Source organism: Ceratotherium simum, chromosome 29, assembly GCF_057802395.1.
Source record: "Ceratotherium simum simum isolate JZ-2026a chromosome 29, ASM5780239v1, whole genome shotgun sequence".
NCBI classification, from domain to species: domain Eukaryota; kingdom Metazoa; phylum Chordata; class Mammalia; order Perissodactyla; family Rhinocerotidae; genus Ceratotherium; species Ceratotherium simum.
This window is the reverse complement of record NC_141928.1, coordinates 21137863-21162889: the sequence shown is the minus strand read 5'-3', so window position 1 is coordinate 21162889 and position 25027 is coordinate 21137863. Positions and strand designations below refer to the sequence as shown.

At 45.9% G+C, this 25027-nt stretch overlaps 1 protein-coding gene across 1 annotated transcript in view; it reads right to left on the bottom strand.

Annotated features, from left to right (window-relative positions):
* Positions 1-1056: 1056 nt before the first annotated feature.
* Positions 1057-25027, bottom strand: part of TNC (tenascin C) — a 91802-nt gene continuing 67831 nt past the window's right edge. The window contains exons 17-27 of the mRNA XM_087419211.1: positions 20500-20622; positions 19238-19381; positions 16956-17075; positions 14990-15133; positions 14089-14219; positions 10715-10847; positions 8918-9069; positions 8038-8134; positions 6997-7158; positions 4486-4649; positions 1057-1768 (exon numbers count right to left, since the gene is read on the bottom strand). Of these exons, the coding sequence (XP_087275337.1) occupies positions 1658-1768; positions 4486-4649; positions 6997-7158; positions 8038-8134; positions 8918-9069; positions 10715-10847; positions 14089-14219; positions 14990-15133; positions 16956-17075; positions 19238-19381; positions 20500-20622 (1481 nt within the window). The 3' untranslated portion in view covers positions 1057-1657. The remainder of the gene's footprint in view (positions 1769-4485; positions 4650-6996; positions 7159-8037; positions 8135-8917; positions 9070-10714; positions 10848-14088; positions 14220-14989; positions 15134-16955; positions 17076-19237; positions 19382-20499; positions 20623-25027) is intronic.

Below are 25027 nucleotides of genomic sequence, written 5' to 3'. Positions count from 1 at the left end.
GTGTGGTTCGGACTCGTATTCGTTGACTACAGACAAATCTGCCATGCTGGGCAGTGAGTTCCCCCAACACTTGGTGTATTCAGGCTGAGACTGGGGGACACTGGGCTCTCTTCCTTACGGGGGTTTTGAGTGGAGGAGAAGGAGATATTCCTAACAGACATTCTTTCTAGGTCTAAGACCTCGGGATTGTAGGAGCCTGATGAAGGATCCAGTTGAACATCCCCCACCTCTCATTCTGCAACCTGTTCTCTGTCACCACGGCACACATTTCCTGAGAGAAGGAGAGATTTTTATCAGCGGCTTGAGGGAGAGCAGGAACATTGGGGCCAGAAGGCCAGGGTTTAAATCCTAGTTCTGTTATTAATCGGGTGAGTAGCAAGTTATTGCACTTCTATGAGCCCCAGTCCGTCATATATAAAGCGACAGTAGTGACAGCTTATTAGCTTATTATAGTGAGCTATATATAGCTTATTCGCTTATAAAGTGACAGTAGTGATGCTTATTAGCACGTAATATATGCCAGGCACCATGCTAAGGGCCTCATATGGATGATATTATTTATTTGTCCCAGAAATGCTATGAAATTAAGAAGTGCAAATAACCCCACTTTACTGATGAGGAAACTGAGGCACGGAGAGCTTGGGGAACTTGGGAATGGTGGAGCTGAGATCTGAACTCAGGAGGTGTGCCTCTGGGGATTTTAACCTGTTCACGATAACAATTGTCACCTCATCTAAGTCATAGAATTGTTAGGAGATTACACTAAAAAATGGGTGTAAAAACATCTTTTAAACCATAAACGATTAGTCTTGGAAATGTCAATCAAGAAGCTGAATCTTAAGTTGTAAGCTTTTTCCAACCTTGTTCAACTTTGTTCAAAAGAGGAGTTCCTCCCTCCCAGCCTTTAGTCTGCCTTTCCTCCCCTTCCACTGGACCGCCATCCCTCCTTAACCTTTCTCTTCCGACGTTCTTCCCTCTGTTCAGATACAGTGGCCTTGGTGGAATTCAGGTTCAACAATGCAAGACAAAAAACAGCCAAATTTAAAAGTACTTGTGCTTTTATTAAAAAAACAAATACAATCAGGTACTGTCCAGATGTGTTTGGGAGAGGAAGATCTCTTTAAAAATCCTTAGTTTTCATCATCATCATTATTATTATATTAATAATATTAATCATATCCTTAAAATCGAAACAGTATTGCTTTCTGGTTTCTGTTGTATGAAATGTAAAAAAGGGATGGCTTCCAATGACACACATTGAAACACTGCTAACAAAAATAACGATAATTAATTATACAGCTTTGTGTAAAATACAGCTGGTTCTAAAACTACCACTGTACAGCCTACCCCTCTCCCATTCCCAGAGCCACCCAAGAGAAGGAAAACCATTGTGATGCTGTCACTGGAAGATTTTTTTGCTGATTCAAACAACAAAACGGAAACAGGTTGGAAACTGTTGTCTTTGGTGCGAAGGAAGTAATCGCAGATGGGCGAGGCTGGTGTTGCTGCCTTTGGCCCCGATGATCCATGGTCAACTTTAACTCCTGCCAAATGCCCAGGTGGTGGCTTCATGGTTGGATTGATTGTATCGATGCTTTGGTAAAACTCTTTTCTTTCTCTGGGCCCTACTTCTCTCTCACCCAGTTATCCCTGGAATTTACCCCCGTTTGCGCCTGCCTTCGAGATTTCGGAAGTTGCTGGGTCTCAGCTTCATCTCAGCAAACTGGATTGAATATTCGTGGCCTTTCCAGTGGAACCAGTTAACGCCCTGTAAAAAAGAGAAGACCTTCAGCTTGGTTTCTATTTGACGAGGTGTTCACTGACCATTGCTGTTTAGTTGATGGAAAAAAATGAGCTCTGTTTCAAGTTGACCATTTGGTAGTTCACAGCTGTCTCTTGCCTATCTGTTTATTGAACTGTGTAGTGAAAACTTTCAAAGGGGCTGGCTGAATGTAACTTGATTTTTTTACTTTAGTCAGAAGTCACCTGAGTTTGCATTGAGCTTTGATCTGCCATCTTGAAACAAAATGGCGGCTGGTGAAACTTGGCATCATTGGGAATAGGTGCCAAAGGAATTCAGGTCATGATTGGAGGTTACAGAATTGTGTAGCTACATGCAGGGAAGTCTATAATTTACAGGATTCTTATGGAGTGTTTTAACAGAGGTTTGTATGGAATGGCAGACAGAACATAGGTGGAACACAAGTTTTGCAACCTGACATACAGGGTCAAATATTAGCGTTCTTACTTGAGAGATAAATGGTTTTGAACAAGTTATCAAGCCTTCCTGGGCCTCAGTTTCACTATCTTTTTTCTTTTTTTTCCTTAAGGTCTGATAATGCCAACCTTGAAAGTATGCTATGAAGATTAAATGAGCTCGTAAAGGAACCATTACAGTGCTTGGCATACCATAGGTGCTCCGTAAATATTACTTCCCTAATCTCAAGTAGGGAGAAATATTCTTGGAATTTTGGCCAAAGATTTTCCTCAAGAAAAGATTATATTTGTGTCTGGGCTTCCTAGTCCCATGTCGACTCTTTAGCAGAGTCTACAGGCGGTAGTCTGCCCATCGAGTCCCACATGGACCCTTATCCCACTGGTGGGGTCGTCAGCTTCAGAGAATGCTCCTAGGAGCCACTGCCCTGTGCACTGACCCCTCTTCTCTTTAAGCTGCATTGGGCTGTGAGGGGACATGTCTGTGGAGAAGGTAATGACTGGTGAAATGAGGGAAAAAATAGAGACACTTGATCCAATTCTAATTTTTTGCCATTCACTGATATCAGGCAATCTCTGAGGGACAGGGAGGTGGGATTTGAGAATGGCTGGCTCATTTCATGGGCAAACGTGTAATTACACATTTATGATGAGGCAGTGCAGCCTGACAGCCTGGTCCTGTGCTGCTTTCCTCTGCCCTTGTTTTCTTCTGATAGAGCTGGGAGAAAGCCCTCCTTGTACTATGGTGGAGACTGAAACCAGAGAGGGAAAGTCACTTCACAGAGGCCACACAGCGCCGGAGCAGAGCCAGAGTTGGGACCAAACTCCCATAACTGCTTTGTGACCTTTTACGTCACCTCCTTCTTCTTCCAAAATTGGATAGAAGGATGGAAAAAGAAGTTTCCTTTTGACGTGCAGCTTTGTTTTTTCAGAAGGATTTTGTACTACACCAGTATTAGGGGACAAGGCAATAAAGGCCATCCAATAACACTCAGAGGGGAGGTGTAATTGAGGCAACACAATAAGATGGAAAAACACAGGACCAGTGTCAAGAAGTTTCCTCCAACTCCCGCCTCCTCTGTAAAACAGGCATGAAAAGCCACGTCCTGGTCCCCTCGCAGGGTACAGGTGACAAGCACATGGGGTAGAGAAGCTGAGAGTGCCCTGGAGAGTGTTAGCAATTATGTCGACGTCAGGGCTACCTTTAAAGTGACAATGATCATTTGCTAGCAGTTAACTCAGGCATAAACATCTGTATGAAAATTACTAATAGGGAAGAACAGCAGGTCAAAAAAAATCTGACAACGATAAAATACCTCAGCAATAAATAAAGTACAAATAAGGAAAATGACGAGATGCGGCATCCCACCTGAATCCGAATCCCTGGGCCGTAGGGTGGGATTTGGGCCTTTGCCTTTTGACAAAGCCCCTGGGATCCCAGGGAGCGGACCCGGTAGGAATCCCTGAGTTCCGGGGATTGGTCTGGGTGGCTGTGTGTGAATACCTATCCCTCCTCTCTGAGGTGGGGGCAGCCTCTGAGAAGGGACCAGCAGGGGCTCCATCATGATTAAGCAGCCGGGCCCACCTGGCTTTGTTCACTGTTCTGGCATGTGCTAGTGCAGCAGGGCTCGGCTTAAGGTAGATGACTGGACTTGTTCTTGCTCACCTATTTCTAACGAGGATCTCAAAAGTCTGTTTCTGTGATTGCACAAATTGTGTTACAGCATCCTGTGCGGCACAGAGAAACGCCGAGGGCCGGATGTGGGGAGATACGGCTCTGCCCCCCAACTGCACTCTGTGACCTCAAGGAAGTCACCTTTATCTGGGCCTCAGTCTCATGATTCATAAAAAGAAGAGACTTAAAGCTGTGGTCTTCGTTCCAAGGTGTCCTTGGGGCTCTGGAGGTGCCTCCAGGCTGTGGTGAGGAGGCAGCGCTCTGGGCCTGCATTACCCAGGTGAAGGCCTCCACTTTTATCTGCTTTCCTTTTGGGGTTTGGACAAAGATTTTATCTAAGAAAAGCTATATGTGTTTGGAATTCACTTGACCAGTGGTTCCCCCAGGCCTTCATGGGTTAACATGTGCTGTTTCTATGAATTGCCTGACCTGCAGTGTCACTGAGATTTCTCCTTGTTGTACTGAGAAAAAATGTGTTGTCATCTATCTGTGGTTCCTGCCTCCTACTCTCAGCCAGGAAAGAGGGGTCGACTTGCCCGCCCATCACCCTCAACCAGCTTCCCTAGCCCTGTCCTGGGCCCTCACAGACCGCTCACCTGACTGTGGTTATTGTCCCCATATCTCCCCATCAAGTTGACACGGTGACAGTTCTTATACCAGAAAGCCCCCTTGTAGGAGAGGGCACAGTTGGTGATGGCTGAGTCCATGTCCTTGTCGTAGGTGGAGAAGGGCCTTCCATTGTGATAAGCCATAGAGTCACCTGGGAGAGAGAGAAAGCATGGACTGAGAAATCCCACCTGGAGTTTCCTGTGGGCCATGAAGGGCAGAGAACCAGGGGTGACAACAGAGAAGATCCTGGGGTGGGCCAGCTTTGAATATTGGACCCAGAATTAGGATCAGACACAGGCCTGGATGGGACATGAGTGTCGCCCCAAGGACTCATTTTTGATAGACCCAGCATAATGTGGTAGAAAGAAGGTTGCAGGTGGCTTTGGAGGGTCCAGCTTCAAGTCCCACCTCTTTCAATCCCTAGCTGTGACCTTGAACAAGTCAAGCCTCTTTCTGAGCCTCAGTTTCCTCATCTGCAAAATGGAACTAGCACGTTGATTCTCCCCACCTCAGAGTGCTGCTGGGACAATGGATATGAAGGTAGAGTCGTGTGCAAATAGTTATGATTGTCATTATTTTTATGATGTTATTTTGCATTTCCTTTCCACAAAGGAGCTCACAGAGTAAGGTAAGAAATCTGCATTTAATAATGGCGTGCTTTTCCCCAAAATTCAAGTCTTCAGAGCCATACTTATAATCAAACTCTTCAGATATTAGATGTCACCAGGTAGCCTGTGTATCGTGTAGTTATTTGCCAAAGTGTCTATGGGACCAGTGTTTTCTGATTCTAAGACAAGAAGCCCATTTATATATAGTGCTATTTGAGTGTTTAGTTTGTAATTTAATATATTGAATTCTAGGAGCATTTAAGTGCCATTTCTTTCTGTGTCCCCCTCACTCCCAATCCTGGCCAATCTTATGCATAAAAATTTCAAGTTGCTGAGGCCTTCTACCCTGATATTTTGAACAGTTGTCAAAGGGACTCAGGTGCCTTGTTGACTGAGGATGGCAGGTAGATATTGATGGAATGAGATGCTCTGCTGTGGAAGGCTGGCCGCCACCAATGCACACAGGAGAACACAGCCTTACAAGGCTTATCTTACTGAAGAGACATATTATGGCTCATTCTCTCCTCGGAATTACAGACAGAGACGGGTCGAGGCCACATTCCTGCTGCTCCTGCCTTTGCTTACTGTGTAATAACATCCTTCCTGCCTGAAGCCATCTCAACAAAAGAGGTATTTACTGGCAGGTAACAAAATGTCAGAATTCTTTGAGGGATGCAAGAACGAAAACAATTTTTGCCCCTGGGTCTGTCTTTTCATTACCACCAGACTGATCTCGAAAGAGCTCGGTCCCTCCTTAGACGAGCCTGGCTTTTGGAAGACTGGAGACTTTCACTTTTATGAACGTTTTCTTTCAGGGCTCAGAGAGGTTAAAAATGTACCATAGCATCTGTCTCTTCTGTTTTGGGAAACATAACTGAAAGGCACCCCAAAGTGGGCATGGGTGGCACGGGTGGTCACACTCTCAGGCTTGATCCTGCCTTGTTACCAAGACTGTCTGTCTCAGCCAGGCCTGCACCCTGGGCCTGCCTTCCATGAGTTGTTTCACCTTGGGCAAATTACCAAACTTTTCAGAGCCTCAGTTTCCTCATCTGAATAACAGCAATATCTTCCTGGAATGATTTTTGTGAGAGCTAAATGGGGGTGATGCATTTGAAATATTTGCAAAAGAGGATGCTTCCCAGTCGGCCTGAATGCATATCATTTCCTTATTTATTTCTCCTCTAAGGTGGAGCCAGAATACCACACAAAGGCCATTGCAAGTCAAAGAAATCTTGAAGACCTAAACTAGGTTATGTGCCAGACAAGGAATGATAGGACCATTGAGAGCTAGTGAGCTTCTGGTCACGGGGCCATGCAGGCTGAGGCTGGATGGGCATGGGGCAGAGATGTCTAAGAAGAGATTCAAGCAGCTGAGTGATGGAGCGGATTGTCTGCTAGTCAAAGTGCGACCCACAGACCAGCGACACCACCCACAGTGACATCACCAGGGAGCTTATAAGAAATGCATAATCTTGACTCCACCCCAGATGTGCTGTGTCAGCACCTGCGCATTCGCAGGATCCCCAGTGGGTCACACGCACGTAATACATTGAGAGGCACTGGGTCAGATGAGTATTAAGGCCCCTGAGAGACCGTTTTTCTCTCAGTCTAAAACAGATATCTAAAAATGGATAAGAAAAAGACATATTTTTTTGAGCAAGAGTAGCTACAAGTAGGTCCTGATTGTCCTGATTCCCAACCTGCTCTGTTTCCATGACCCAGATGTCTGCCCGATTCTGTTCAATGGCAGATCCTCTGGATTAGCACCCAGTAGGAACTCAGGTATCTGCTGATCCCATAAATGGATGGATTCAGGAAGGAAGGAATGATGGGTCGAGGAACAAGAAGGGTTTTGTGGGTTCAGAGGCTGGCAGTGCGGCTGTGCTGTACCTGCCGTCCCGCTGTACCCTTCCACCTTCAGCTTGTAGCGCGTCTTGGCATCGCCCACGCTGAACCTGTCGTAGACGGCATAGGCTGACTTCCCGTGGTCCCGCAGGTCTACCCGGAGCTCGTACTGCCCTTGGGATGTGATTTTGTTCAGGTTGTCCAGCCCTGTGGATGACAGGCAAGGTTGCTGAAGAGGCACAAGTGACTGGGGCCATCATTTCTACTCCACCCTCTAAGAGCAGCGGCTGGGTGTACTCTAGAGAGGTCTGCGTGGCGCAGACCCGGGCTTGCAGCTTGGACTCCTCCTTGCTGGTGCAACACCAGGCAAAATATACGATGTTTCTGAGCCTCAGGTAAAATCAGGTTGCCCGCCCACCTCTTAGTGTATTGTGAAGATCAAAGGAGATAAGGTGGAGAAAGCACTTTTTAAACAATAAACGTCCTTACAAGTGAAAGGCGATGGATGGTCATGGGACAGACACAGGCCCAGGCACTGGTGCACAGGACAGTGCCCTTTGCAGGTAGGTGGTTGGAAAGTGTGCCTTGCATGGATGGATGGATGATGGCATTGTAGGGTTGGCTTGGGAGATTTCAAATTGCAGCTCAGCTGCTTATAGGCTAGATGCCAATGGGCACACAACATAACCTCTTTGAGGCTCTGTTTTCCCATGTCAAGATGGGGATTTGTATCTTGTGGGGATGCTAGGAGGCTTAGAGGTTATGGCTCCAAGGTACCTATGTCAGCCCAGGATGGAAGCAGTTAACGGTATCAGTGAGGATGATTCTATAAATGGTTCAGTGAATGACTTAAGGCTAGGTTAGTTCTTAAGGTCTGGCTCTTGGCTCTCCCTTGATCAGATTTTTATTTTCATTGACCCAGAGAATTTAAAGTCTTTCTATTGAGAAGTTGGAATTCTGGGTCTACCACCAGAGCTATTGTTTCCTCCTGATCCATTTCTCTTTCACAGGTCGCGGAGGGTTAGGACAAATGACAAGGAGGGCAGAAATGGGCATTTTGGACACAAACACACAGGGCTGCATTACCAAGCCAGAATTCTTCTCTGCGGTCCCCAAACCCAGTAGCATAGGCCCTCCAGTCACGGTAGAACTCCTCACGCCCATTTTTGCGTCTCAGGAACACCTATAAACATAATCATGAATCTGAGTGCACTTAAGAAGGAAAGAGAAGGCATCTTTCTGGGAGGAAGAAACATCAGACCATGGGAAAAACACCAGTCCCCAGCTCTCTCTGTCACTAATTTGCCACGTGACTCTGGGCAGGTCACCTCCTCTCTCTGAGCCTTGGTGTTCTCCCCTGAAAAATAGGGATTAAAAATACCCAGCTTTGGGTGATGATGATGTGTCAATGTAGATTCATCACTTGTAACAAATGCACCACTCTGGTGCGGGATGTTGACAGTGGGGAGGGCTGTGCCTGTGGGGTCAGGGGGTATATGAGAAGGCTGTACTTTCTGCTCAATATTGTTGTGAACCTAAAACTGCTCTAAAAAATAAAGTCTATGAGTTAAAAAAAAATACTACCCAGCTTGTATGATAACAGGATTGAAATAATTCATGTAAAATTCTTAGCGCAGTGCCTGGTAGATAGTAAGTGCTAATTAATATACGTAATAGATTTGCTGACCACTGTCAATTTTATACATCACAGACTTGTTTGAGGAGATAAATTACAAGAACATTATTTTTGCCTGTTTTTCATCTCCAGCTTCTCTCCCATTCCTTTGTTTAAGAGATAACAAAGTTCCTGAGTGTCTCCGTGTGTCAGGTCCTATCTTGCGACACCTCATGCACATTGGGGTCACAGTGCATGGGAGGGACCTCCACCCCTCCCCGCTCCGCCTTTCACCCTCAGCTCCCCTCCCCCAGGCCTGAGAGCTCTGGATTCCATTTCCGTGATACTCACTATCCATCCACCCCCATCAGAGGTCATGTCACAGAAGACTTCCAGCGGCTGGGCCTTATCACCATTCAGATAAATGGTGTAGAGGCCAGAGGTCGTGTCTCCATTCAGCATGGCTTGGGAGCAGTCCCTGGGGAATGGGTAGAGGAGTCCAACTGTGGGATAAGGAGAAAGAGTAACTCTCTCAGAGCAGGAGGTCTGGTGTCAGAGCTTTCAAATTGCAGCTCAATTGTTTATTGGCTAGATGCCTATGGGCAAGCAACTTAAACTTGCTAAGGCTCTGTTCCCTCATGTGCAAGATGGGGATAATCCTATTTTGTGGAGGTGCAACGAGGCTTAGAAGTGATGGATATAAGGGGCCCATCTCAGTCTCTTCTATTGATGGAAGCCGCCAATGACATCAGTGGAGGAGAGCTGAGCTGCTGGAGGGGCGAGTATCAGGTTGACCTTGATATACCTGGAGCAGCCAGGCAACACCTGAGGAACACCAGGTACTGGCCAGGATGACTGGGTCTCTAGCTCCTAGTGGGTGGCTGGCTGTGGACAAGGGTACTGTATCAGGCTGGGTGCATCTCAGTCTCTTCAGAGGATTCTGAGACCAAAGACAAGGGTGCCAGTCCTGCACTTGCCACTTCCTTGCCTTGGGACCCTGGAGAAGTCATTTAACTGCTCTGAGTCTGGGAATCTTAATGGGGGAAAACAAGAATGCTTGGGAATTTCCAAGTGCAATATTGTGATGCAAAATATTAAAAACTTGGTAGAAATGGACGATCACGGGGCTGTGCTTAGCCGGTGGGTAGGAGCACTCATGGTCATAGCAGTTCCTTTTTCTGATCTGATCTCCTCACTACACTTTATCTTCACCTGAGGTTGTATCATTAGCTGTTTCCTTGTTTATTTCATGGCCCTAGCCTGAGAGCATCTTGGGCACGCTCGTATTTTTGTGCTCCCAGCACCCAGCATGAGATCCGGCTAAGAGGTTCCTTTGTCTCTGTACCTCCCTCAGCAGGTGTGTGTGGAGTGACTAAGTGATGTGTGAGGGGCAGGAGGCAGCGCTGGGGTAAACCTGTTACACTCTCAGCACTCTGGGATACACAGATGCTTCCTCTTATTCACCAGTGGAACAACTTGCACATTTGCCATCTGCAGAGGACACCCAGTGGCAGGATACAGGGGGAGGCTCCCTGGTCCTGGAACCCCTGAGCCCAGCTCTGGCTCTAACTCAAGATGTAGCCTTGAGCAGATCATTTAGTCTCTGGGAGTCTCTGTTTCCCCCACCAGAAAACAGGGCATGATAATCCTGGCCTGCCACACCAGCTTGGTGGGAGGACTCCTTGTGATTTTGAGTATGGACAGGCTTTGTAAATACTGACATGCTGAAGGAGGGACACGGAGCTTATATGAAGTCCCGACAATGGGCCACACACTGGGCCAGTAGTTCAAACACAACACCAGGACCCTCCCAAGGTCCTTGTGAGGAAGGGATGGTTTTTAATCCCATTGTATAGATGAAGAAACTGAGGCTTGTAGAATGGAAGTAACTTTCCTAAATTACACAGAGCCAGTGGTGGAGATGGGGATTGAATCCAGGTGTTCTCACCACTGGCCCTCCTTCCTTTTCACCACAAGGCCTGTGACCTCCTGCCCCACATTCTTTGGGGTTTCAGGTGGTGGCAGGGAATTGATCCTTTTCAGAGATTTGATGGAAAAATGTAAAGTACCAGTCAGAGGAGAAGTGCAGTGTTGATTCAGTCTCATAGAATTTAATCTCAAGGCCTGGTTGTTCCCAAAGCCCCTTACCCGTGGTAAAGAAGGTCTGCACCAGCTTGCTCCTCAGGGGACCGTTCATGGCCTGGATCTTGACTGTGTAGTGGGTGGATGGGCTCAGCTCTGCCAGGCTGTAGGAGGTTGTGTCTGGACCCAAAATGACTTCCTAAGGGTAGAAGAAAGAATATAATAGCCTTTGGTCACATAAATCCTCAGGGTATAGATGATGAATTCATTTATTCAGCCATCCATTCATTTAGTCATTCAACAAGAATCCACTGAGTCTCACTCTGTGTCTGCCTCCATGGTCATTTCTGGGATGTCAGAGATGGGGAGAGGACAACATGAGCAAAGGTCCTGGGGCCAGAAAGGGCAGAGCAAGTTCAAGTAATACGAGGAGGCAATGACCTATCTCAACGATACTTCAGTTGGGGGAGCAGTGGAGGAGGTTGGCAAAGACCACATTACAAAGGGTCTTTAATGCCAGACTATAAGATTTGAAGTTTTTCATTATAAGGAATGGAGATTCCTGAAAGATTTTTGAGAAAGTGAATGGCATGACCCCAGCTTAATCTGGTGGCAAGATGAATCACGCAAAGGACAAAAAGTTTAGACTTTGAGACCAGTTAAGTCAGTGGTCCCTAAATAAGGCTCGTCTGCACAGCCCTCAGGGAAGCTTTAAATAATACAATGCCTCAGCCCATCCCAGGCTGACTGGATTGTAAGAGCCAGAAGTGGGGCCTGGACAGGTGTGTATTTCAGAATCTCCCCAGATGACTGTGATGCACAGAATACCATTATAACAGCTCAGTAGGCACGGCATGATGAAGGCTTGAGCTGCCCAGCATGTCTCTTTTCTAGAACAGAGACGTCCAGGGGAGGCAGCTGTGTGCAGCTGCTGGGAGACCTGTCTAACTCCCCACGCTTGTAGTTTGTGGCTGGTCACTGTGCTGCTGCCCGGAGGGGGTCAGTTCCAGTTTGCAGGAGATCCTCTTTCTTTTCAAATCCTCTTTCTAGATTCCAATGCCTGTGGGATCTCTTTTTAGCAGATGACCTTGGTTTCTGGGATTGGAATTCAGCCTGCATTCCTAGTAAACCAAACACAACAGTGCTCTCTACAGCCAGCAAACACAGCCGACTGGGTTTAGGCAGTAATGAGTCAGTGTGGAGGCCCCTGGCAGGTTCTCTCCCATCCTCAGAACTGGGCAGGTGATGTTATCCTGATTTTTCCAGTAGGGGGCTGGGGGTTGAGTTTCAGGGAAGCCCAAAGACTTGCATTCACTCCATAATTTGTTGGTGGCAGAAGGTGGTCTTGCATCTTGTCACCCAACACCCTGTCCAGGACTCTTTCCTCCTACACCAGGTTGATTTTCTTGAGTGAAACATAGAAAGCTGGGGATTGGACAGGATAAAGTAAACCGAGGTGAGCGCCTATTTGATACCAGTGACCCAGTGACCTTTGTGTGGCCCCCAGCTCTGGTTTGTGGAGGAAGGATCAGGTACAAAGCTGGGCTTATTAAATTACTTGAGGATACAATTACGTAGCAGCACTCTAGGCTGCTGTACAAAGTTGTTTTCTAGACAATTAAGGCAACTCGAAATGAGACTCATGACTTCAGGTAAACACTGAATCCTAGAATGCCTGACCTGGAAGGGACCTCAGAGATTGGTGAGTCCAATGCACTCATTTTACAGATGTGAAAAGGACTTGCCTCCATTCACACACTGAGTTAATTCATTGTTATACCAACTCCAGGAATGGCCATGACAGTAACTAGCAATGCGTGTCCACTTCTGGTTAAGCATAGTGGATTGGACGTGCAGTTTATGTCTATTTGCTTTTGATACCCACTAAAATGAGAGTAATGGGATATAAAGTATAAACCCACAAAGGTGGGAGAAATGGCAGAGGAGACAGAAACAAGCATGCAATCTCAACTGAATCTTGATAGATGGAAAGTGTGTGGTGGAGTGACAACAGAGGGGGCAGAGTGGAGAAAGCTGGTTGCTAATTAACTAAGTGAGCAGAGCCAGAGGCTGGTTGATGAATGCCACAGAGCCCGGCAAGATCAGGAATGGAATGTGTACAAAAGCAAAGATGCCTTTGAAGGCCAGTGTGGGGCAGGGATGAACTAAGATTTGTTTAAAAGCTTTGTATAAGAAAGAGATCCCCAGCTCTCCCCATCCCTCAACAATCTGATGGACTGTCCTTCCCAGTCCAGAGGGAAGGCTGAAGTTCACTCTCTGGAGAGGCTGAGCCAGAGAGGAGACTCTGGATTCAAATCCACCAGGTCCAGCTGTGGGAGAGGCTGAGGTGCTACACTGGAAAGAAGTGAAGAAGTGAAGGTTGTACCCAGTGGGAGCCCGGGCTCCTTCTCCAGCTGGGCTCCTGGCAGCCTGGTTTGAAGGGGTTGGAAGATCCTCCAGGGAGACTGGTTAGCTCAAGAAAAGGCTTACAGTACTGATACTTGAAAGTCCCCCAGTAAAACTGCTGCTTACTTGCCGACTCACCCTACGATGACCCCCTAGTTGACAGGCTCTGTCTATGCAATAGGAACTCCTTGTCAGCTATTTCATTCTTGGCTCAGGTACAAAAGGACTATTGGGCATTGGGCAGAAGTCTCCAACATGAAAGATGAAGACCCAAATCAAACCAAACAGCAGTAGTGAAACAGAAAAGAAAAACTTGAAAAAAAAAAAAAAACCACTATGCAGGTTGTAGAAAAAAATACCAATAACATATATTCTTAGAGATAAAGAAAAGATGACACACAAGATACAAACAAGATGCTAGAAAAAGGTAGATGTGCAGACAATAAGTAAAAGATCTTGGAAATATAAAGTATGATGCCTGAAATTAAAAATTCAATAACAACTTTAGAAGGTAAAGTTTAGAAAATCTCTTTCACTTGTGTGAAAGGTTAAAGTTATTTCAAATTAAAAAGTAAAAGAAGAAAAGTTCATGGGTAGAGAATATAAATAGCATTAACAATTTCTATAAACAGTACTAACAGTTGATGTCATAAGAACGTGGTGATATATATTTCAATATATAATGGAATGATGCCAACTGTGAGATAATATATATGGCAAAGATGCAGAAAAGCTGTTGGCCTTTGTACAATAAAACATTAAAGGACAAAGAGTCCAGCTCCTAAAATGTCCTCAAGTCTTGTGAGCAGTGTTCTCGACCTTGGCTGGTTATCAAAACTGGAGTCTGGTTAAAATGAGAGAGGCTGGAGCATATGATTCAGAAGGTCTGGCATGGCGTCCAGTCCCTGTTAATTTTTCTTCAGCTCCCCAGATGCACTGGGTAGAGAAACACACCCAGATAATTCTTCCCTACTTGGAGGATCGTGTAAATGTTTCGAGCAGCACTGGCGAGTTGTTTATATACTTCTAGATACCTTGACTGTACCATCCACGGATTCATACACCAATAGGTAACCGGTGACAGACGCCCGGGGAGGTCGCCAGGTGAGGAGGGCAGTTTCCGACTGAACCTCAGTAGCAGTCAAGTCTCTTGGAGAATCGAGGTCTGGAGAAGATAAGACATTTAATATCAAATAAGTCAGCGAGTGTAGACAAAAATCCCAGCTTGGTATCAGGAGGCCTGAGTTCAGGTCCTTTCCCTACCATTGACCTATATGACCTTGGGCAGAGTGTTTCCCCATCTGTGAATGAGGAGTTTGAGCCATGCGACCTCCAAAGACATAAATTCTCTGTGATTCATCTCATCCTACAGGCAACAATTCCCTGATCCCAACATAGTCTTGCTGGGCCTTGGTTGGATTTGGGGAGAAAGACACAGCTGTGAACATAATTACACGCCCCCCCTCACCCTGTTTCTAAATAAGAGGACAGATGGATGCTGGTATTGGCGCTCACCCCTACTCAGAGGGCATTTCCTTCATTTTCCTGTTTGCTGCAGTTTGTAAAAAGATCTCAATGTATAAAAACCCAATGGACATCTAGGAAAACTTGCCTGAAAAATCTTTCTTTTAAAAATATTTCCTGCCTAGAACATGGATCATTAAATACTGGCATTAGGGCCAGTGGGGACTGGTTTTCCACTTAAAAAGCCCTCTTTTAAAATCATTTCCTAGTCCTTGGGGAGAACAAGGTCATTTCAGTTCGAAAGGAAATGGCGTGTTTCTTGAGGTCTTAATTGAGTGGGCACTGGTGAATTTAGCTGATGCTGATGTCATCAAGTTGCAAGGACCTGACTTGAGAAGGAAGAGTTGGAGAGGGATCCTGTTTAAGACAGAGGGTGTGGGTGGGCATCTTCCAGCTCTGGGTGTCCTGTACCTGTTGTGAACTTGGTCGTGATGGTTGAGCTCTTCTGGGGCCCTTTCTCTGCAAAGATCCTCAGCGTGTATTCCGTGGCGGGCTCCAGATTGGTCAGAGCATACTCCACCGTGTTCCCGGACACCGTGCGTGTAATTTCTGGCACTGGACATGAAACACACACACCGAGGCCATTACCTTTCCCTGTCTGAGCCGTCAGCAGACTTGGCACACAGCGCACACACCTACTTCTAACATAGAAACTTGCAGTGACCCTGAGAAAAGCAATTTGATTTCTGAAATGACTCACACCCCTTTCTCTCCCTTGAGCACTCACCTCATATACAAAGGATTTATCATATGGAGACTGGATTTTTCCAGGCACAAATCAGAGGGAAGGGGAACTGGGGGTCAGGTTTTTCCACATGGTGCCAGCTGGGACAGCTTTGTAGCTGGGGCACAGGAACCAGCTAGAGGAGAGTTGCAGGTAACATCTCCAAGCCTCAGGCCACCCAAACTTAATTTGTCCCATTGCTTTCTCTCTCCTCTTTTTCACTTACACATCCTTTTAAAAATTGCCAAATGTTGTCAAATCATGAGGCTGGGAGGTTACAAAGATCTGGTGGCAGCAGACACAGCAGAGCCTGGTTACTAGTAGCCTCTCAGCCCCACTGGGTCAGATCCAATGGTCGACAGCAAACCATGGTGTCCAAGGGTATGTGTTTATTTCCTAATCATAGGTGACCAACCATCCTGGCTTGCCAGGGACTGAGGGGTTTCCCGGGGTGTGGGACATATATGGCTAAAACTGGGAAAGTCCTGGGCAAACTGGGACAAATTTGTCCCCTACTCATCATCCATGAACTCCCTCCTCTTCTGGACCAGGATCTTTGCCAGGCCTGCATCCACAATTTCCATGATCCCCGTGAACTATATTCTAATTTCTTTTAGGTGAGACAACACCATCTTCCCTGACTGGGAAGAGTTTGCTCTTCTAGGGAGCAAACTTGAAGAATGGAAGAATAAAAGGAATAAACCCAAACCTCTCTCCTACCTCCACCCCCAGCGTGCTCCATCCTCACAAAGGACTCTCTTAGGCGGTTGTCAGAGCTGAATGAAGATATTTCAGAGGCCCCAGGCACAGATTATGGTGCCCTCTCATATTGTCACTCAAAGTAAAACAATACTGAACCCTAAAATATGAAACTTACATATGCTTGGGGATTAAAACAGTCTAATTTTTTCTAGAGTAGTTCATTACAAATGTATGGATTTATTTACTGAAAAGGAATCTCTCTTTCTCTACTCCCTCATTTGTATTTGATTTTATGTTCTGGTAGCCGTGGTTTGCTGGTGCCTCAAACAAGTGTTTAATCTGCCAACTGAGTAAATTAGCACAGAAAGTTAAAAAGACCAGGAGAAATAATTTTTGATTTCTCAATCAAATTTGCTACAACTGGCCTCCTCTGCGGCATCTGAGAAGTCCAGACTCCTCAGAGCCACCTGATGTAGCCTGTTTAAGATTTTGGATTCTGGAATTTTCTTTGTAAGAGATAGGAGCTGCTGCCTAGAGAGGGTGACTCACAGCAACAGGCAGAGAGACTAGCAGGAGAGGAGGAATGAGGAACAGGTGAGGGAAACATGTAGAGGCTGGAGATGGACCCTCTGTTCTTTCTTTAAACGGCCTACTGGACGCCCTCGGTAGAACCACAATGTTTACGCTCTTTCACTTGACATTAAGCAGAGGAGTACGGATGAGGCCTCTCTTGTAGCCCCTGACTAGGCCCTTCCACAACCACCCACCCAGCCCCAGCCGCAGCCCATTAGTCTATTCTGAGGTTGCAATCGAGAGCCACAAGGATATTGCTGGCCTTACAACCCACTCATGCATTTTTGTACCAAATGTGGCACGGAGAAGGGACAATGGGAAGAGTTTACAGCAGGACAGACACTCCTCAGGTGGGCAGGATGTTGGACATGACCTTACCTCTCTCCCCCGTGTAGGAGATGATGTAACTGTCCACAGGGGCGATGGCTGGCTGCCACATGGCCAAGGCTTCTGAGTCGGTGACGTTGGCTGTCACGAGGCCAGATGGGCCATCCAGAGCTGCAAAGAAAGATGGAGATGTGTTGGAGAGATAGGCGATCATGGGGTAGTACCTCAGACCACAGCTGCTCTGCTGTGTACACTGCTCCTGGACTCCCGGTGTTGGGACACTGTGTCCGCTGCATGGACGGTGCAGGGTCCTGAGCTTGGAGCCAGGATGGGCCTGGGTTTGAGGCATGACTCCTTCCCTTGCTGGCTAGGTTACCTTGGGTCTCTATTGCCCCACCTGTAAAATGGGGATAATAATTCTGTCTGGCTTTATCCTCAGTGTTATTTTGATTTTCACATGATATTGTAGATGGAAAAGTGCTGTATAAACTGGAAAGGGCTGAACACATAACAAGGATTATCATTACAGTTCCTGTCACTTTCCCCAGGGAAAGAACTTACAAAAACAGAGGAGGTTTGCAGAGTGAAGGCTGCCCTAAGCTTTTCTGGGCTTTGAGCAATAGCTCTGTTAGGTGGCCTGGAGATAACATGGAGCCAGGCTCCGGAGGTCGGTGGTCCTGGGTTCTACGCTGGCTTCTCTGTCTAGTGTCTGTGCCCTTGTGTCATTTCCCTTCTCCAAACCTCACTTCTTCACTTGTCAAAGTGTGGCTGCTGTAAAGATGCACTAGACGATGTGTGTGAAATGTGCTAGGGGTGGCGCTCAATAATTGCAGTTGTTATTAATATGACTATTAAAGTTATTTGGAGTCTTAGATCTGATTTCCAAATGTACTGAGAAAGGATGGATGTTTACAAGGTCCTGGTTCTTTTAACCAACCACTGCTGCTACTCAGCATCTCTTTCCTAGAAACTAACCTAAATATGATTATTTCCCTCTTAACGTTCACATTTATGACTCAATTACTCCAGGACGACAGCCCTGGGAGGATGGAGGGCAGCTGTCATCAGCTCATTTTGCAGATGAGGCTCCTGACCTCAAGAGACGAAACGACTGGCCTGCGAGTCAGGAGGTGGCCGAGTAATTTTGGGAGCCCACATCGTCCACCCACTCTGAGTTCCTTCCTGCTTCATCATGTCTGTCCAGAATCTCCTTTAACGGAGGAGGACAATGGGGGGCCTCCAGAGGAAATGCATCCAGCTTTTGCAATCTGTTGCCATGGAGAATCCATAAATGAAAGATTTCTTTGGAGGAAAACAGCCTGTGTGGTAGGGTGCACAGGACTCTGGGTTCAGATGGGATGTTTTAATTGCATGTTATCAACTCTTTGAGACTATTAGGATATTTTTAAAATTTCTTGTGAGGCCCATTCTTTGGATCCCTTAATGGATTAGGCTGGATAATTGCTCATATATCAAAGGATAAATTGTTTAGAGACATGGCTGTCTAAAGAGAAATTTTCCACTTCATTCTCCTTCAATGCAATTCATTATTTTCCCCTCTTTACAGTGTGCTGTACAAATCAGGTTATAACAGGAAGATAATCCCTTATTTTAGAAGAACACAGAGTTTGGAGTTAGACTGACTTAAGCTCACACTGGCTCCCTGCATTTACTAGTTATGTGGTCTTAACCGAGGTGTTTAATTTACCCAGGTCTCAGTTGTTTTCTCTGTAAAATGGGAATGACAACAGCTATGGGGATGACAGGGGGAGAGTTTAGTAGCAGTGCCTGGAACACAGTAGCTGCCCAGTAGAGAGTCGTTCCTTATTGCTTGTCACCATTCCTTGTCTGCGGGCAGCCCCTCCCTGGAAGGAGCCTCACCATGGTCCCAGCACTAGGCAGGGAAGGAAAGGAGGCAGATTAACGTGTAGAGCCATTTACATTTACAGATGTTTTACACGCATAGTTTCATGTGATTCTTACAGCCCCCTGCACAGCAAGCAGAATTGCACCCATTTTATAGAGAAGGAAACTAGACTCTAGAGAAATTAACTGACAGCTCATGTCTCTAGAAGTGATAGACTTGGAATTTCAACTCAGTTCAGTGTGACTCCCAGACTTGGCCTCCTTCCTCCATACTACCCAAGGAAACAGAGGCCCGGGGAGGTTAAGGATGGAGTCAAGGTTACCCAGCTCACAGGAGGCCGGGATGGGCTGGAAATGAGGCTTCTGGTGCTCCAAATCCAGTCCACTTTCTACTAGAATATTACTACATGGAAACTTTGTTCCAGTTGCTGAATCATGCGCAATAATGCTGACGGTGGGATAAACACCTGTGGCGAATGATCCGGAGACAGGTTCGCTTTCCTCAAAGCCCTTCATGGCGATGACACTGACAAGGTACTCGGCCCCAGGTAAGAGCTTCACCAGCCTGGTCTGAGTTTTACTCCCATCCACAGTTACCTCTGAGGGTGTACCTGGAACACAGGAAAATCAAAATCAGGAATGGCGAACCCCATTGAAACTTACTGTTGCCCCAAGAATGGGTGTCTCCGATTTGGAAACGAAACTATATCTTTATCCAGTACCATTTTCTTGACTTCCTTCTCCTTTGCTGCTACCCTCTGGCATGAGAGAAAAGGTCTTACTTTTTGCATAATGTTTTTTCCATCCGAGCAGATGCCAAAAACTAGGCCAGGAGAGGAAAAAACATGAAGTCACAATGTGCTAAAAACGACAAGTTTCCGTTCCGTTGAGAGCTAGCTTGTTGTGCGAATTTTATTTAATTTTCCCACATAGAATATGGGAAGCTTACTATGTAATGTATATCTGATATATTTAACCCATTGTCTTAGCTTAGGGAAATACAGACTCCCTTAGTAGCAGAGATTCTACTATTTAAGAAAAGAAGATGGTCATAGTCAAATTTGTACTCTTATATTTATTAAAAAGACCAAAATTTATATTTCTTAGAATTTCAGGGCTGGTGAGGAGCTTGTACATCAGTTGGTCAAACTCCCCATAGAGATGCTACAGCATTCCTCTGAAGAGGTTATGAACCATCCTTTCTGTATATGCTTCCTGTAACTGGGAGCTTACTACCTGCTGGAATGTTTTTAGACAGATTTTCCTCATGGTCTCTATTATAGCCCATGCGCTCTGAAATAGAACTCCCAACTCTACTAAGTCACAACTCCCCATCCTATACTGACACAGACAGATTTTTGGGATCCAAATGCAAAGCCTCACACACATGCAGGTCAAGACCAGCTTTCAGATGAGTAAGCCCAAAGAGAAGCAGGCCAATGTATTTAGTCTTATGTCATTGTGTGAAAACAATGTTGGAGATCTAGTTCTCATAGAAGTTTAGAATTCCAAGGCTGGAAAAGGTCTTCATATAATGACCCTTCATAAAGCAGTTTCTTCCAAGGGTCTCATAATACTTTACAAATGAAGTCTATCCAGATCGTCTCAAATATAAGGAAGTAGTTTTCTTTGGCCATGATGTTTGGGAGGACAGAATTATCAGAGTCTCTTTCGCTACTCCACCCAAACCTTCCAGGTTCCTGCCCCCTCCCCTCTCTGAGCTCCCTACCTCCTGCAATGGGCAAGTAGGTAATCCGGAAGCTCTCCACCTGGGCAGTGGGTGCCATCCAGCTGACAGTGGCGGAGTTTTCAGTGATGTCTGAGAAAATGATTTCCTTTGGGGAGCCCATGGCTGTTAGGGAGAAAGCGCAAGAGAAACCCAGAAACAGTCAACTCTTTTGCTCATCAATGATTCTTCCTGGATTCTTTATCCAGGAAAACTCAGCCCCTAGAGTTTGTGTCCAAGCCAAGCCTTTGAGATGGAGAGTGTGGTGATCTGTGGTCAAGCTGTGACTTGATAGAAACAATCATTCTTTCGTTCTGGTACAGGGCTCAGGGCTGTAGAACAGCCATTTGGTTTCATTCAAGGAGAATGTTAACACCGCAGCTGGCTTCTAAGGAAGTGAGGGTGAATGGTTTCACGCCTTGCAATACATCCTCCTTTTATTTTTAAATTTAGCATTTTTTCAAATCTTTGCTTTCTAGTTCCTTTTTTAAATGACCAAGACTTGACAATTGTACAGTTCTTTGCAATTTTTAAGAATTAATCCTCATTTGGAAACCCCAGAGAAGAAGGTTTGGTTGTAGCCATTATATAGAGGAGTACACTGAGGCTCGGATATCCAATGAACATTCTCGTGATGCAACTTTTCTGGGCCCCAGGACTGGGCAGCAGAGCTGACACAGCCCCAGGATCCTGGAAATAACGTTCATATGGAAACTAACCTCAACAAACCCATTCCCAGAACTGGATAGAGGTCCAGAGCCAGGAGAGCAACCTCAGACCCATCACCAAAGCCCACACCCGGTGGACGTTGGGTCTACCTTCAGGGAAGCCAGGCCCCAGGGGTAGTTTCTGCTACGTAAACACCTCCCCTGGAACCCAGTTTCCTTTGGCTTTTCTCTGTGTATTTTTTGGCTTAGCTTTTTGCCCTCTTCAGCTGACCACACTTAACCAGAGAACTCAGGAAACAATTTTCAGGTCTCCACGGAGCTCAGTTCCTCATCTTTTCCCCTCTCCAACCCACGTTGATCATTAAGTTCTGAAACCCACAGCCCACTTGGGGGAGGATTTTTTTCTCTCCATCTCTGTCTTTTTCTCTTTCTCCTGCGACCTGGTAGCCACCCTCAGACTCGGTGGCTGCCGGGGTTTTGCCCTCCCCTTGGAAAGCTTTGGAAACCACAAGGATCTGGAGCCTGAAAGATCTTGTTTGTCCAAATACCACGGAGAGGCTGAGCAACCCGGGGCAGGTTCCTTCACTTCCGCGAGCCTCATCTGTTGGGAAAAGTGGTGCCCATCTTCAGGAATGTTTGGAGGATTAGCAGAGATCATGGATGTAAAACCCCTAGCACAGAATCTGGCATGCAGTAGGAATTCAGTAAACACGAATGCCTTGTCTATATTTTCTTTCCCATGTGACTCTTTCTACCATGGGCCATCCCGGATTTTAAAGTAGCCCCCAGGAAAGATCTAGAAGAGGCCAGCTGAGAAAAAAACCCAGTGAGGTGTGTAAACTCAGGCAGTGAGTCTCTCCTGCTGCCAGCTGGTCCACTCTGACTTTCACTCTGACTGAAAATGCCACTGGTGCAGGTCTCGGCACAGTGAAAGGTATATCTTGTGGCCACAGCTTTCCCCTCTAGATCTCAGTTTCCTCTTCTGCAAATGGCAATATTTAAGCCCTGTCTTAAAAACCTTAAGAATGAGTAGCCTCATCCATCACGCACTCCAGAGAATGTGCTTGATAAAGTGGCAGCAGGAAGATAGCCCCGTGTAACCTGAAGGAATGGCACAGTGGTGGTGGAATCCAGGGTCAACGGGTGTGATACTTTGGGACAGCAGACCTTCCTAGGTGTGGAAGACTATTTGTTACTTTAGCATGTCTCCTTCTGCCATAAATAGGGTCCCCCAGTCTCCAGCACCACAGCAGAGGAGGTGGCCAATGGGAGCTCGGAGACCGAGCCTCACGGAGCAACTAAATCACCCCCATTGAAAAGTTGGGGAGACCAAGGCACGGCAATATCTCTGTCTCTCTTTCCAGGTAGACTCTTGGTTTTCAATAAAAACTCCATTAGGGAAACATCCAGAATTGTTCGAAACTCTCAACAGGGCTTCTATCCATTCTCTGCATAAAAAGTTGCCTCCCCAACTTTGGAGCAAATGTCTTTAATTATGTGGCTGTTGGCAACCATTTTTAAAAAATTATTTTCCCTTCAACATATTTCTACTGAACGCTTAATATGTGTCACGTCCTATGCTAAACAAAGAGGACAGCTCTTATAGCCAGTGTGGTTTAGGAGCAAGGATCTTGGAGTAAGACTGACCTGGGTTTGAATTCCATTCTGGCCTTACTAGCTAAAAACACCTCAGCCCCTTAGGTCTCAGTTTCCACATCTGTGACATAGGGCTAAATGTGGCAGTCACTTGGTCTGGCTGAGTCACAGTGATTCAGTGAGTTAAAGCGTGTCGACCACCCTTATCTATTTGTATAGAATATTTCTGGAAGATCCAGAAGAAAGTGGTGACATTGGCTGTCTCTAGACAGAGCACCTGGGTGGCAGGGACACAGTAGAATAGAGACTTCACTGTATGTCCTTTTTTGACTTTGAATTTTGAACCAAGGAGCTCATTAAAAATAAAATTTACATTAAATCCCCCAAATATAATCATAGCTAACATTGTTGCAATGGGTAAGGAAACTCTGCTAAGTAGTTGGCACTCATGATCCTATTTAAACTTCATGGCTGGCCTTTGAGGTCAATTCTATTTGCCGGATGAAGGGACTGAGGCTCAGAGAGGAAAGGAGACTTGCCCAAGATCACACAGCTGGTAAGAGGTGTGGTCAATATTCGACTCCAAGGAATCCACCCAGAGGCTGCAGGCGTAACCACTAGGCTCCGCTGCCTCTACCCACACTCTCTGTCACCTGGGACCCTTGGGGCTGGAAGCTTGTGCACAGGGAGAGGCACTTGGAGTGAGAGGAGGAGCTGCAGAAGCTTTTATAAAGAATAAGAGGAACAGAACATCACGGGGAAGAGTTGACAACTGTGCAAGGGAGGAAAGAGAGAAGAGAGGAGGAGGAAGGCAAAGGGAGACTTTATAAAGCTGATGAGGGGAAGGTGGAAATTAGGCAACTGTCTGCTGTGTTCAAGAGTCTCCTCCCTTGTCCTGCCCGGAGCACAGGCAGGCAGGCACACATGGGTACACACATGTGCATGCATGCATGCGTGCAAACTCACACACACACTTCTTTGCTGTGAACTACAAAGCCTCAGAGAAAGAAATCTAAGAAGGGGCTTTCCGAAACAGCAGGGTCTGCTGTTTCTTTTCTTTTGTTCGTGTAAAAAAAAAAAAAAAAAAAAACTCGTGATTATTCATTCTCTTTTTTGCTTTAGAACTGCAGAGCCTCTAGAAAAAAAGATCAGCAAAACAAAATCAGTGATCAGAAGTTAACTTTGAAAACCAGTGTTTATATACCAAGGTCAGAATCAGGCTCTGCCTCTGATCTCCAGTTGTTTTATGGGAAGCCACAGGGAGGAGGAGACAGGACCCACATCCCAGGGATAGGGTGTCTGAGTTAATGAGAAACAGGGTTTTTCCCCTGCCTGAATTGCTGCCTGGACTCAGCATTCCCTCCCCGTCTACAGATACTGATTATGATTTCTATAAGTGGCTTCTAGGAGCTCATTATGTCCTGAAATTTACATGATAAAATATCCATCTCTGGACAAAGAGGAGAATGTTTTGGCTAGTGTTACGTTCTATGCCCATCAGAGATGGCAGGTATATATGTTCATTGGTTATCCGTCATCCAGCCTGCTAATATTTAATAGTGTTAAAATAAGTCGGCATTTGGGTTCTACTCCAAATCTGGCTGTGTGACCTTAGGCAAGTCACTTAACCTTTCTGGGCCTCAGATTCTTCATGCACAAACAGAAAAGGCTGGGCTACATCATTTCTCAGGTTGCTTCTACCTCTCCCTGGGATTTTGTGGTTCTTTCCTCTGGTTCCTTTTGAAGCAGCCATCTCTAGCGAATGCTATTTCTCCACCTCCCTTAGTTTCATGAAAGAATTCACCCCACCTGTTGTAAGTCTTTCCTTTTCCCTCTAAAGAGTCATGTCAGTCTTAGTATTATTATTCTCAAGAGTCACGTTATTCATTATCTTTCTTTTTCCTCCTTGAAATAACTCAATGTGGAACAGGGTTTTCATTTCTCCCTCTAGTGCCTTTTCGAGTTGCTATGAGTATTGAATAAAATTAGTGAGTTTCATGAAGCGCAGCCTGTTAACCTTACCAGCTTCCTCTTTTTTCCCTTCCTGATCACGGTACTGATTATTCACACATAGCATCTTATAAATGTTGATTTTTATAGGTGGAAGTACCACTTCTCCATTATCCCTGCCTAGTATAGTTTGAAACTTTGACCAAAGAACAAGGAAGTGTATCTTTGGATAAAAGATGATGAGATAATAGGTAGAAGGAAGGGTGTTCGGAATTTTAAAGATGCAATAATTGTAACGATGATGATGATTAATGACA